Source organism: Puma concolor, chromosome A1, assembly GCF_028749965.1.
Source record: "Puma concolor isolate L17-30 chromosome A1, mPumCon1.1.hap2, whole genome shotgun sequence".
Taxonomy (NCBI): Eukaryota; Metazoa; Chordata; class Mammalia; order Carnivora; family Felidae; genus Puma; species Puma concolor.
In genome coordinates this window covers 26083435-26098557 of record NC_141667.1, presented here as the reverse complement: position 1 = coordinate 26098557, position 15123 = coordinate 26083435, and the positions used below count along the sequence as shown (strand labels likewise).

The 15123-nt window shown below is 42.2% G+C and overlaps 1 protein-coding gene across 6 annotated transcripts in view; it reads right to left on the bottom strand.

Moving 5' to 3' along the window:
• PDZD2 (PDZ domain containing 2) overlaps window positions 1-15123 on the bottom strand; it is a 313071-nt gene that overhangs the window by 40067 nt on the left and 257881 nt on the right. For all 6 annotated transcript variants that reach the window (XM_025924651.2, XM_086676439.1, XM_086676441.1 and 3 more), the window contains 4 exons: window positions 11491-11602; window positions 5141-5286; window positions 1978-2097; window positions 828-942 (listed from right to left, as the gene is read on the bottom strand). In XM_025924651.2, the coding sequence (XP_025780436.2) occupies window positions 828-942; window positions 1978-2097; window positions 5141-5286; window positions 11491-11602 (493 nt within the window). The remainder of the gene's footprint in view (window positions 1-827; window positions 943-1977; window positions 2098-5140; window positions 5287-11490; window positions 11603-15123) is intronic.

Below are 15123 nucleotides of genomic sequence, written 5' to 3'. Positions count from 1 at the left end.
TACTGTCATTTCATCATTTCATGAAGGAAGTGTGCTAATAAGGGAGGAAGAAAAATCAGGACTCGTGAATAGGTTCTGGGGATCTATCACACAGCACGGTGACTATACTTGATCTTAGCCAAAAGGCCGAGAAGCGATAGCACGGTGACTATAGTTAGCAATACTGTGCTGTCCAGTTGAAAATTTCTAAGAGGGTAAGTCTTCAATGTTCTCACCCCCCACCACCACGGTCATTCAGTGGCATGATGAGGGTGTTAGCTAACTCAGTGTGTTAATAATTTTCCAATATATATGTACATCAAATCATCATGTTGTACACCTTAAACTTACACAGTGTTATATATCATTCACATGTCAATAGTTGGGAGAAAGAAAAGCACTCTGCTAGCATGTTTATGCATGGCACAATGTCAGGTAGCATGGAGAATATAAAAGATGTGCATGTACTCCAGCCCTGAGGCAAGAATGGCCTGCAAGCTCTCAGGAATTTTCAAGGCAAGGATCAAGATCCAAGGGGACAAGATAGACACTTAAAGACCAAATAAAAATATCGTCATGTTCTGCATATCATCTCATTTAATCTTCACAACAACTCTTTAAGATCGGTATTAATATTCCAAGTTTACAAACTGAGACAAGTGAAGCTCAGGCTACATCAATTGTCCAAGGCCATGATGCAGTAAATGTTGGATTCAGCTCATGTCCTCTCGACCCCCAAGCCCACGGCTTTGGCTGCTGTGCCACTGGCTTCACATCTTGCAAGGAGGCAGATTCTGATGGAATCAGAACTCACCACCACTGAGAACCACGGAGAGGCTTTCTCCTACCTTCTTTAAGTCTTCCATCCTCTGCAGCCGATCCATTTGGGAAAATAGTCTTGACAAAAATCCCCATCTGTCCTCGAATGCAGTCTCGGCCTCCAGCAATGCTAAAGCCAAGGCCCTACACCCCAAGCAGAAGGGGTCCAGGTTGTCATTGCAGTATTTGACTGAGGGCATCTGTTTTTGTCTCAGTATTTCACTGAGGGCATTTTCCCATTGTAGTATTTAACTGAAGTCTCCTTCCCAACTAGGCTCAGAGTTAAGATAACCAGCTATGAATTTGTGTTCCCTTCTCTATTTCCTTCCTCAGATCTATTTGCAGTGCACTAGGCTTGCATTATGTTAAAGGGAGAAAGTTTTACACCGAAACATGAAATTGCCAGTATTTGACAATCTTTGATCTCCAAAAATGGCAATTTCACATGGATTGATTAATAGCTCAGGAGAGTCATTTCACACAATTTAGGGGCCATACTTATTTTATTCTTTTGTTTCAGTACTTCCATGTTGTATCAAGATGGATGTTTTGATATTTGTATAATATCAAGGTATTTGTATTATTATCTTTATGATAATGGCAATGCTATGAAATTCATTCAAAAGGGTAAGTAGGAATATGCCCCCTGAAGCTACAGGGGTGGCCTTTCTTTCAACAGTAGTAAATGTTGGAACATTCACTCCACCCTCAACTATACCCTAGCTCCCAGGTGCCGGTGACTCCCTAAGTCATAAGGACAAAAGGGCATGATCATCTCAAATCCCACAGGAAAGGAGCAAAGGAATCCACTCAAATCTACATAAAGGCCACTTAATCTATTCCTCTTTATACCTTTTAATTTTTATTTCATGTAAAAACAACAACAAAATTCACTATTTAAGAAATACACGCTAACAGGGGCGACTGGGTGGCTCAGTCGGTTAAATGTCCGACTCTTGATTTTGCCTCAGGTCATGATCTCACAGTTCGTGAAACTGAGCTCTGTGTTGGGGGGCTCTGTGCTGACAGCACGGAGCCTGCCTGGAATTCTCTCTCTCTGCCCCTCCCTTGCACACAAACTCTCTTTCTCTCTCTCTCAAAATAAACAAACGTTAAAAAAAAAAAGAAATATATACTAACATTCACTTGGAGGACAAAACTGTGCAGAAGGGAGCTCACCTTGCCTTTTTCTTTGTATAGGCCAATGATGGAGATGACTGATGGTCGAATGAGTCTCCAAGGAGATTCCACCTGAGTGGTGCTTAGGGAGCGGGTGGACTTCTTTACAATCTGGTATTCCTAAAAGTCAGCACATGGCAAGGTCAGGGACAGTCTCATTTATCCTCCTGTGGCCTCTGGCATAAAAATATATTCAGGTTTTGAAAACCTCAGTTGTCTTTTGGGTGACACAGACATTTCTCCCTGCTCCATCTCTGGTCCAGCAGCTTAAAGGAAGTTTATTATCAACAACACTGGAGGAACAGCCCTGGCTGCAGTAGGTTGCCGTGCCTTCCACTGCACATGAAGAGCTGCATGGTGGCTGCTGGCACTCAGTGCTGCTCTTTGACTGTACCCCACAGATCTGACTCTTCTTGCTTTCTGGAATGGAGTGAGGAACCAGAAGCCAAAAGGCCTCAGAGATGTAGGAGGGCCATCCTGTGGCCGGGTTCTCCATGGAAGCCATCCCTTACCCCCATGCCAAGTTCACAATCATGGTTAGAAAGTATCTTGCCATTTTAAGCTTAATTCACTCAACCAAAATCTTAGCAAGCCCTTGTTTCTTATAATACCCAAACCGTAAACCCCGACAACTATTATTCTGTACAAAACACCCTGGTGAGAAATGCAGCAGCTTCGGTTCTAATCCCTCATGTTTGGAAAATAAAATTCTTTCCCAGAAGCCACACCTTCCCCTTTATGGCACGCAAGAGCTTGAATCTCAATCCCTCTCCTGTCCATCACCCACATGTACGTGTGTGGAAGCAAGGTACGCTATTTATAACATGAACGAGAGATAAAGAAAATGTAGGGCTAAAATCTTCTACAATTTAGCTCCTTGCTATTCTTCTTAGAATAATAAATTTCTTAAATGAGACAGATATTCCAGCATAAGCAAAAAAGGAAAAAAAATCACTTTGTGCTTAATATGAGAAAAGAGACATCAGAAAATAGTTGCTATCCTTAATTAGTATATTCTACATTCAAAGGTAGAAATGAGATGTCTGCTAATGATATTTTTGTATTCCTGGCAGCTTAGAACAATTATATTTTTGCAGTTTTACAAAATATCTGCCAGCTATGTTGGCTTCCCAGACTCTGATTCATTTAAAAAATGTTGGCTTGGCAAGGTTACTACCCTTTTACTGAAACCATCACGGAGATAGGCAGACATAGCATATGGGTTTTCAACCCTCAAATATGGAGGTTCATGTGTGGACTTAGAAGGGAATACTCTCTCACCACCAATCTCCAGCAGCACCTCCTTCCATCCCCCTTCTGGGAGCCCATGGGAACCAGAGGTCTGCGTGCTTCATTGCTCTCCTGATGTGTTTCAGGGGTCCCATTGCATTTTTCAGACCTCTGCTGTCCAATATGGCAGCCACTAAGTCACCTGTCACGGTCTATATTTAAATGGAGATTAAAATAAAAAATAGACGCCTTAGTGTCACTTGCTACTTTTCATGTGCTCCGTAGACACACGTGGCTCCCACAGTGGATAGTAGAGACATAAAACACTTCTATCACTGCAGGAAGCTGTATTGAGTAGCTCTACTCTAGACAATGCTTTGTAGGGGAGGGAGAGAGAACAGGGAAAAGAAGGGTGAATCCTGGGAGAAAAAGAAAAGGGCAGAAAAGAAGACAAGAAAAAGGACAGTTTGAAAAGGGGAAAAAGTCTTTCCTTTAAAATCTTCACTAGCCTGTGCTTTCTGGAAGCCTGGTTACAAATAAGTATTTCTGGGCTTTAAATAATAAATATGGTCAGGTTTCTCAGCAGGTCCGTTAAGAAATCACCACCTCAATGCTAGACATCCTTGGCTCTGATGGCAGGAAACCCTCTCTCACTTTCCACACTAAACTAAAATAGCCCACAATGTGGCTCTCCTACAACTTTCTGATCCACCCCCTGACTCTGCTGGCCCAGTTGGATCATTCTGAGCAGGCCATAGGCTCGTCTCTAGTCAAGGGTTTGGAGGAGTTTTAACCAGGACCCATGCAAGTTTTTTGTTCTGCTTTTTCTCCATGTCCCAACTCAAGTTGTCTTTGGGTAGATTCCACACAAAATAACCTGATCAGCAATTGCCTATGGAACGTGGGCACTTACTATTTTACTGGATAGGTAAAACTTTCTTTATAGTGATTCTGGCATATCACTTTGAGCAAAATATTCAATCTCTTTGAGATTCATTGGCCTGTCAATAAAATGGTGATGATACACCAAAAGTAATGACCCAACCCAGATGACCAGTTACACGTCCTTTACGACTCTACCATCTGTGAGTCTACATGAGCTTATGGATGTCATTGCTGCTACCCTCCACCTCCATCTCTGCTTTGTTGTAGGCAAGATGCCAATGGCTTCTCTTGAGCTCTCTGGCTGATGATGCCAGGACTCAAAGAACACTCCACAAGTTTCCCAGAGACTGAGCCTGCCTTCAACTTGGTTCGGAGCTGTCTCCCCTTTTGACTGTGTTGAGGATGATGTAATTGAGGAAGAGCCTCTGTGAAGAATTATGGAGTTCTGAACTCTTATGAGGCAGGCCCTGGAATATTAACATCACCACCTACTTCACCCCTATCTGCAGCCCCACTGACCTTGCCTGTTTGAGTCATTACTGTGTAACAGGTAAAATCCCAGACACAGTATAGGCACGTACATGCACTCCTTCTCTCTCTCATACGACCCAACACCCACCCACCTACCCAGCCGGTGGTTATGCTGATACCTGACGCGCCCACTAAACAAGCGATGGTGGTTGACCACAGACCGTGAGGCGCCACTGTCTCCTGGCAGTTGAAAGCAGCTCTCAGTTCCAAAACACACAGTAGGAAGGGGAGCAAGATGTCGAGATCCAACAAGGGATTATTTTTCTCTACGGTTCCGAATACTAGGCTGACTTCCTTCTAACCTCCATGGATAGACCTCGCTCTCCGTGCTACATCTTTAGTCCCAAATACCCCTGCCCACACAGATGGGAAGTTCTTCATAACACGGCTATTCCTGTTGGTCTCTGAAAGAGTAAATATTTGAAAGCCTAGAGACCCAGGGGTGGAAACATGCTCTTACATCCCTAACTGGGCAACTTTGTATGAGAAAACAAAAGGTTCTATGGTATTGTCCTACCTGTGATGTTCCAGTAGAGTCCAGCAGCTGGGGAAGAGAGTGCTTTCTGCCATCTCGGGAGACCTCCAACATTCTGGCCCGCAGGTCCCCATTTCGTACCATCAATTCATTATATTCTTCAACAGACTCTAGACGGTGTACACCCCCTTGAAAAAACAGGGGGGAAAACATGGTTTGATACGAGATTTAAAGAATCTTATCAGAGCATCATATGCATAAACTTGTTGCATTTACGTCCACACTTCATGGTTTTCATAAGGCCTGGTGTCTCATACTTTTAAAGCACTGAGCTCATTGCTTTCTACCAATAAGCTCTGCCTAAGCTGGGTGTATGTTGAGGCCATTAATGCCATATTGTGAAGAATGTGCCAGTTTTTGAAGGGACCAGACGGGATATGGGAAAATGTATGTTTCATCCAAGTAAGATGTAGCCAGGGTTGATATGGCAATAAATGATAGTGAAAATGCCATCAGTATCGGTGGTTTTCTAGTGATGGAGGAACATTATTCTATGGTTGGCATAGTTCCATTCTTGCGGCAGGTGGTTTTTTTCACTTAATGACTTTTTAAATAACCTTTTTATTAAAGAGTAACAATTTACAGAAATATGCACAAATCATATAAGTGTATGGTTCCAAGAAATTTCACAAAGTAAATGTTCTAAAAACCAACACCCAGACCAAGGAATAGAATACGATCAGAACCCAAAAGCCATTTTTGCACCACTAACCACCCTTCACCCAGGGTAACCATTATCATGACTTCTAATATCATAGATTACTTTTGCCTTTTCAAACTTTATATAAATGAACACAAATGATAAATACTTTTTTGTATCTGGCTCCTTACTCTTAGCATCTGTTTGTGAAACATGGGCTGTTGCTAATAGTTTGTTCATCCCATTTCTGCATACTATTTCATTGTATAAACATGCCACAATTTGGCTATGCATTCTGTTGTTGATAAACATTTGGTTTATTTCCAGTTTTAGATCTAGAACAAGGGTCAACATTTTTTTTTTGTTTTTCTTTTGTAAAGGCGAGATAGTACATGTTTTAGGCTCTATGGGCCATGGGTGGCCTCTGCTGCATAATCTTTAAACATTTTTTTTTTTTTTAACACAACCCACTGAAGATGCAGAAAGCATTTCTAGCTTGTGGTCCATACACATGTAGCTGTGGATGGTGGTTTGCTGACCCAAGATTTAGAATATACTATTACGAAACATTCTTATAAAAGTCCTGTCTGTGGGGTGCAGACCTAGGAGCAGAGTTGCTGAGCTACTGGTACACATTCACCTTTACCAATGTTGTAACATTCATGTGTGTGAGTCCAAGTTTCCCCACGTCCTTGTCACACTTGGTAGTGCCAGTTTAATTTTAGCCACTGTGGTGGATATTGTAATGCCATTTCGAGCTTGTTTTTTTTTTTTTTTATTTAACATTTTATTTTCAAGTAATCGCCACACCTGATGTGGGGCTTGAACCCACAACTCTGAGGTCAAGAGTCAAAAGTCACACATTCCAGCAACTGAGCCAGGCAGGTGCCCCTCACTGTGGTTTTTTTTTTTTTTTTTAATTTTTTTATTTTTAATGTTTGTTTATTTTTGAGAGAGACAGAGACAGAATGCGAGTGGGTTGGGACAGAGAGAGAGGGAGACACAGAATCTGAAACAGGCTCCAGGCTCTGAGCTGTCAGCACAGAGCCCGACGCGGGGCTCGAACTCACGAGCTGCGAGATCATGACCTGAGCTGAAGTTGGATGCTCAACCGACTGAGCCACCCAGGCACCCCTCATTGTGGTTTTTAATTTACATTTCACTGATGACCAATGAGACTGAGCTTCTTTCAAATATTTATTGGCTGTTTTACTTTTGTAAATTTGCAGAGTGGCTGTTTTTTTATTTTTATTTTTATTAAGTTGTAAAGTGCCTGTTCAAGTCTTTTGTTTATTTATCGGGTTTCTGTCTTTTTGTTGTTGATGTATAGAAGTTTTTATTTTTTTATTGTTAACATATTTTGAATATGAGTCCTTCATGGGATCTATGTTCTGTAAATCCTTTTCCATCTTTGTGACTTCCTTGCCTTTTCACTCTTAATGGTATTTTATGATGCAAAAGTTCATAATTTTAATATTGTATATCAATTTTTCCCCATATGCTTAGAGCTTTTGTGTCTTAAGAAAAAAAAAATTTTAACGTTTATTTATTTTGAGAGGGAGCAAGTGAACACAGGTAGGGGAGGGACAGAGAGAGAGGGAGAGAGAAAATCCAAAGCAGGCTCCATGCACCAGCACAGAGCCCAATGCGGGGCTCGAACCCACAAACTGTGAGATCATGACCTGAGCCCAAACCAAGAGTCCGAAGCTTAACTGAGACTGAGGCACCCGGGGGCCCCAAGAAATTTTTACAGTAATTTTTAAAGAAACCTTTATCAAAACCTAGTTTATATTATATGCTTTTTAAAAATAAGATAATTTAAGGGACTTTAATCTTAAATGATGGCTTAATTACATTGAATATGGCTATAATCATATTACAGTGTCTATATTATACATTATATATGTATATATACATATGTGTGTGTATAGCTATATACACATACAGATTCTTTGTAATATTAAGTTTTCCTAGACTATGTAATGTTTCATTTGATGACCTAAAATTCAATTTACCTAAACATTTCTCAGAAAGTTTTTCATGGAATAAAAAAGATGATTCTGTAGCCTTTTAAAAATAATATATTGAGTTTTTAATAGTGATGAAAAGTTGGAAGAGTGAGGATACAGTTATATTAACAGGAACATCACTAAAAGCTTGGTTTTTCAAAAGCTACATATTAACTTTGTGATACAGATTTTCAAACACCTGAAACTCCTTTGCAATCAAAGAGAAATCTCCATTTAAAAAGATCACACACCTAAGGCATTAATGTGGATAAATCAAAAATACCAAAATGAAAAGGGAACGCTGCTGGCAAAAAAGGAAGTATGAAGTAAGGAAAATTCAGGTTAGAATATCAGGAAAAATGTTCTATAAAATGGCTTTAGTCATTTTGGAGCCAAGCTAGGCAAAAATCTTAGTGAAAATGGCTGGAACTTCTTTATAGAATCTCCTTAATAATTCATGACTTACTAATTCATGGCCAGATTAATCCATCTTGGCAAGCTTACTCATCTGAAAAAGATTTATTAGAAGAAAGTGCCTTCTGAGTCAACAGGGAGGCACTTGCCTCAACAGAAGAGAAACCACATACGGTAGTGTCTGTAGATAACATACTGATACGTGAATACCAGAGTGACTCACTGTTAGAAAATACGAAGTAAATATCCAAGTTTACAGGACAAATTAGCAGTTGATCGCATTAAAATCTCCTGTATTCAAATGTCTTTAGACTGAACCATATTTCACAGCACTGGATGAAGACTCGTAAGCTTCTTTCATAGATCTCAAATTGCTTTTCCAGCCTTATCTCCCACTACCCTGCTACATGAATTCTTTGCTTCAGCCTGCTGATTCTCAAAGGAGCAGATTTGTCCTCCTCCCGCATCCTTTCCAAAACCGGGGAGCCTATAAATATCGCTTGACATTTTACCTCACTTTGCCGCCATCGGCTCCCACCCTGAGGGGCTCCTTACCCCTAATCTCTCTGACAAGTTCTGCTGGTTTCAATCATTGTTCCTGTTGAGTTACTGGATCTTTAAGATGGCTGAGGAGGAAAAACAGTTGCCAAAAACTTCTCTAACCAATTTTCCCCCATTGCCCTTAAACATTTCTCATGCATTTTCTCCCTAGTCTACACCGCTGTTTTCTTCCTCTTTGGTTCTGTCAAATCTTGCCAAGGTACTGGCCCTCCTTTATCTTGTGTCCTCTGGATGCCTCCCCTAAGTGCCACAACCCAGAAACACTCTCGTTCAAGCCTTATCATGGCCTTCAAGTTCTCGAGAATATTCTGGTCTGACCCTCCTCAACCATCTTCCCCTGTTGAGAGGGAAAGAGGAGACAAGGATGATGAATTGATGTTAATGACGGCAACGTGACAACAGTGGCAGCTATCACGTGAGCTATTGCTACCATATTCGGGAGTGGCCATGCCACATTCATTCTCTCCATCTTTCAACTGAGACGGTACACTGATTCCTAGAATAAAAGTAATTTAGAATCCTCATTTTACACATGAGGATTCTCTCTTTCATGAAGAAAGAGAGACTCAGAGAAGTCAAGTCATCGGTCTCAGGCCACATAGCCTGAGGAACTGACGAACTGAGGCAGAGCTGGGAACTGAACACTGACTTCTCCCTGACTTCGTGCACGTTATACATAGTTCCTTATTATGGCCGCAGATGTCTGGGAAGGAAAGGAAGGGAGGGTGACATCCATTTGTGGCAAACAGTAGCCAGCCCTGGATTTACTACTCAGCTGAATGTACTGCTTGTTCTAAATTAATAGTATAAACAGTGTTAGAGATTTATGATTTGAAAGGTCCCCAGCTACATCACCCTCCCCACATCTGTATCTAGAAAGCCCCAGACTGGGGAGAAAGATTCTCTTCAAGAATCTCAAGAAGCCAAGGGGTGGAAAGGAGAACTGTCTGGGAGGCAGATCTTTTTGCTGGCACCGGGTGACCTGTGGGATTCCCTTAGCTTCTCCGGTCTCATCCATAAAGCGAGGAATGTGACTGTACGGGTTTCAAAGGTCCCTGACTTTTCTCCAGAGCTCTGTGGCCCCCCTGAGAACTGTTAATAAGGTGTTGATTAACTCTGCTATGACAGCTGCCCTAAAGATCTCTGTCTGCTATGCCCCCGTGACTCCCAGGAGCCCAGCACACAGAAGGTAAATGTATTTCTCTTAGTCGTCCCTCGGGGGCTGCAGGGGGGCTTGGTTGTCCTCTCCACACGGGGACCTTGGGCACCACATCTGTCCTACGACTTACCAGCCTCTGGCCAGAGTACATTGTTTTGTCACAACCCCCTGTTCAGGTGTATACTGCCTAATGATTATGAGTTACAAATACAAACTAATTCACTTTGTTACTCGGGTTTTTAAAGACAAACGGATGTATTTTGTGGCCCTATACTGGTTGCTTTACCTGAGAATAACTCAGCAGAGGGCCAGGCAGTGTTGGGGGGCGGTGCTCCTGGCTGTCAGGCACAGACACCACCCCTCGCCACTGATCTGTGTGGCAGGAAGGGACTGACATTTCTTGGCTGGCTACTTTGATGTGTTTTGTTTGTTTCCTAATGTGCTCAACCTTTCAAAGTCAGATTATCTCCTTTTTTTCAGGTGAGGGAGTGGAGGTTCAGGGGCTTTAGATAACCAGCCCAAGGTCATATGAGATGTCTTTCACAGGTGGGCAGCCAGGACTGGCTTCTCCAACAGGCCAGCAGAAACAGTGCTGAGGGCCCACAAAAAAGCTTTAATTATAATAGTAATGGAGAGAGAATAATGAATCCAGCTTGAATCTTCGCAGCCATAAAACATAATTTTTAGTGTTTTTAATAATTTTTTAAAATTTTATTTATTTTAAGAGAGAGAGAGAGAGAGAGAGGGAGGGAGGGAGAGAGGGAGAGAGGAAGGACATGTGTGAGAGCGGGTGAGGGGCAGAGACGGAGAGAGAGAGAATCCCAAGCAGCCTCTGCACTGTTGGTGCAGAGCCCGATATGGGGCTGGAACTCACAAACCACAAGATCATGACCTGAACTGAAATCAAGAGCTGGGCGCTTAACCGACTGAGCCACGCCGGCGCCCCTTTAGTTTTTTTTTAATAGGAAAAAGAGCCCATCAAGGAGATAGTGCCTAGGACGCACGGATCATAACAGGTCTCTGCACATGGCCTCTGCTTTCGACACTGACTTTTTCTCTCAAGGCCTAGGCCAGCTACTATGAGGCTATACCCAGGAAACGGGAAATCTACTTGTTCCCAAAAGCTTCAACTCCTATCCCATTTTTCCACCTGCGTAGTTGAGATGTAGATTTCATAGTAAATAGCTCACTGCCCCTTGTTCTGGTGGACCAAAGGCTTGGGGAGAGGGACATGTGCCCAGAAGATAGGCCAGTAGGAATACGCCACGGCGAATGGGTCACCTGAAGTCCTGTGGAAGTAGATGATCAAGTTTAAGCAGAGACAAACAGAGATTCACAAACTTGACAGTCACTTCATTATGACTCAAATAAAAATATTCACGTGGGCAGCTGGGCTGAATGCGGTTTTATGCTTGGGGCATGTACTACCTAAAGGAAAAACAATTTTGAGGGTATAAGGGGACAAAAAGAGCTCATTCTGTTAATGACTTGATCTTCCCACTCCTGAGGCTGGAAGCTGACAGGCCATACCAGGCAGAGTTCTGCTTACCTGAAAGGCGACTCTTGAGTTTCATCTTACTGCTGCCCTGCTTGGGACTTTCCAGGTTTCCCTTGGGTTCCTCGGGGCCACACGAATCTTGGGGCTCATCTGTCCCAGGCATCTGAAATCAGACAGCACAGAGCTGATGGGAGAGGCCAGCCTGCAATCATTGATGAGGTCCCTCTCCCAGGATTTATCTCCAGGCTTCAAGTGCAGCAATACAGGTATCACGTGGGCAAAAAGGTTCCCGGGATCAAAGCACAAGCCCTCAGATGACCTGGAACCACAGAGCCTTCTGCCGGCAAGTTCCTCCTCAGCACGCTACTTCGGCTGCACAGCAGAGAAACAGGAGGTTTCGAAGTGGAAACGGCCCCAGAGGCCATTTTATTTCTGGAGAAAACTTGTTGGTCAAGGTCACCCAGGTGGTCATGAAGACACAGCTAACTACAGCCCAGGTTTCTTGACTTGTGGGTGAGTGCTTGTCCCTACAGTGCAAGTTGCAAGAAATATTAAACCAGAAATTTAAATTAGATTCTAAAACACAGTAACACGTTAACTTTGTGGAGCCAAGTAAGTACACCTCTTGGGCCAACCACACTGTCTGTGTGCTATACTCCCACGTACGGGTTCAGCACTGCCCAGGCGACGTGCAGGCAGCCACATACAGTCAGCCCACACGTCTGCACGGTGTGCACCTATGCTCTCAGACCCTAAGGGACAGTACAGAAAGAAAGGTCCCAAGGTCTGTAAGGTCCTCTATCTGAGAAAAGCCAAACAAGCTAACAATGACCAATTACATTTATTAGAGAGGAAAAGGAGACTTATGTGCTTGAGAGCCCATATAAAAAATTGGGGAGGTAAATTTATATGCACATAACTTATGAGATAGATCAAACAATGAGCTTTCCCATTTGAAATTTTATTTTCCTTTGAGGTTTTGAAGGGAAAAAGTCATGTTAGTTAAAATAGGTAGGATTCACATGAAGAAACATATGAACTTTAAAAAGACATAGAAAACATCCTTTAATACTTCATGGTCATTGAAAGTCATATAGTTATGATGTAAAAACAAACAAACAACCCAAACCCTGAGTGTTAACAGATAATAAAAATTATACATTGTGTATCAAATTCAGTATATGATAATGTACAGAGTAAGCAGTAAGAGTAATCTCTGAGGTAAACCCCACCTCCTTCTCAAGTTCCCCTCCCTCCTCAAATTCACCTATCTTTTTGGATGAGAAAGAGGGGAGGAGAAAAGGTCTGAGAAATGAGGAGATGTAGGTAAGTTGGGGAAGGGGCACTGGGAAAACAAATTCATCCTGATATATAAAAACAAAGATAAATTTGGTGAATCCCTATTATAATGTCAGGGATTGGCAGGTCTCCAGGTTTAAATTATTAAGTAAAGGCAAGACTGGAATCCTGAGGATGATTTTAGAGATTCTCAAGAGGGATGTCTTTCCCAACCCCAAACTGCAACATTTAATTCACACCCAGTGCAAAAGAAGCCTCTTGGAGACATGCCAGAGATCTGGGGCACAGGAGGAGACATGCAAATAGGAATAATCTAGAGAGAAGCCTTAGGGCCTCTCCTTTGCTTAATTTAAAAGCTTTATGGAAAGAACCTGTCTCCAGACCGTAAACGGCAGTTACTGGAGATGGAGTTAAGTTCCCGGTTCTTTCTCTTATACCACCTGACCCGGGCTATCAGCCTACAGAGAAAGGATTCCTCAGCTTGTAAGTCATTACTTCCTCTGTGCTCATTCAGTGAGTGGCTTATTACATAGAAGCCACGGTCCAAACCATCAGAAAGCATGGTTGAGGATCTCATGTCAAGGGAGGAAAACAATTCTAGCCAAATGTTTCTGGACTCATGAAGCTTCCTTCTTCCATTTTCCCCTCTGTTTTTCCAGCGCGGCCCTAGGTTTTCATACAATCAGAGAAATTTTGGAGATGACATAAGCCCTCATATGAGTAACAGAAAGGCAAGTGACCTGCCCAAGCCTTCTCAACTCATTACAGGTAAGGCTGAGACTTCTTAGTCTCCTAATTTCCAGTTTCATGCATTACTAGGATTTTTCCTCCCTCCCTCCTTAGAGGATTTTTTTTTACTGTGTTTTTTTTTTTTGTTTTGTTTTGTTTTAATGTTTATTTATTTTGAGAGAGAGAGAGAGAGAGAGCATGAGTAGGGAAGGGGCAGAGAGAGAGAGAGAAAGGGAGAGAGAGAATCCCAAGCAGGCTCTGTGCCGTCAGCTCAGAGCCTGACGTGGGGCTCAAAGTCACTAAACCGTGAGATCATGACCTGAGCTGAAATCAAGAGTTGGACGTTTAGTCACCCAGGCGCCCCTAGATACTTTTTAATTAAGTTAATACTTTGGATGATCGATACTGTATCGTATTATATAGTTCGTACACCTTAAATTTTTCCCACTTAATGTTCACAGCAAACATGTGTCCCAAGGTAAAAGAAAAATATTCTCTCCACTGACAGATGAGGAAAAAAATGGAGACCCTTCAGTAACACCCTTTTGTTTATAACATATATCCCGGATCTAGGCTAGATCATGTGTACAGCAAACGAGAGCACAAGCTGAGGGGTGTAGTTTCACAAGAGCACACACATGCGGTGTCAAATCTGTGTTCTTGTGATGTGAGCCCCACGGCTGCCAATTCTGCTTTATTTTCAGAATCTGAGAGAGGCGGTTTCGAAGTAAGAGAATCACAGCCTTAAGGAATAACTTTTTTTTTTTAATCTGAAATGCACCAAAGAAAGAAATGACATTTGGTTTCTATGATCTATAAAATACCAATATCATTTCTTATACCAAAGAAATCTTATGTTAAAGATGGTGGGTGTGTTAACGTTACTACTGAAAGCCTGTGACTAAAGCCAACAAGAATGGACCTCGAGACGTCTCAGAGAGTTGCAAACGGCACACTGTTGAGCTCAGGCAGCCGTGCAATCTTATTTCAGAACCCCCTCAAAGTGTTAGCATTGGGTTCTGAATTTAAACAGAACCTTTCCCTCTCACAACAGAAAGCTGTCATGATTTTAGGTGGTATGTAAATCAACGAACAGGAAGTAACAATATGCAAAGCGCAATTTTGATCACAATGGGCCTCTCTTCAGTCTCGTGACTATTGTCTGAAAATGTCCCCACTCTAAAGAGTCCCTTTGTTGTATTTTTATTATTTTAGATGCACGGAACAAATCAAGCTGTTCTAGGAATGATGTCATTTTAGTTGTTTTAAAATGAAATGTGCAAAAAGTGCTCCTGGAAGGCCTTTGGTTCAGCTGGTATAATCTATTATTCATCAGCAATTTCTAATTCATGTGTTATACAACAATGCCATTATATTAATGGAATCCAACGTAATTTGCCAATTTCCAAGTTAGAGCCTTTCCGTTTGGACAGTTTTCTACACTTGTAGCCTATGAGATTCGCACTGAAGCAGAATCTTTAGCTTCTGGCTTTACAGACAAGTGGCAGAGCAGAGCGGTTAAGAGCAGCTGCCTGGGTACAGATCTGGTTGCACCACTCACTACCAGTGTAGGTGCATGAGCCAACCTCCTTGAGTTTCAGCAACCTCATCTCTAAAATGGGCTTTAAGAATTAAATGATAATTTTCTGGGGTGCC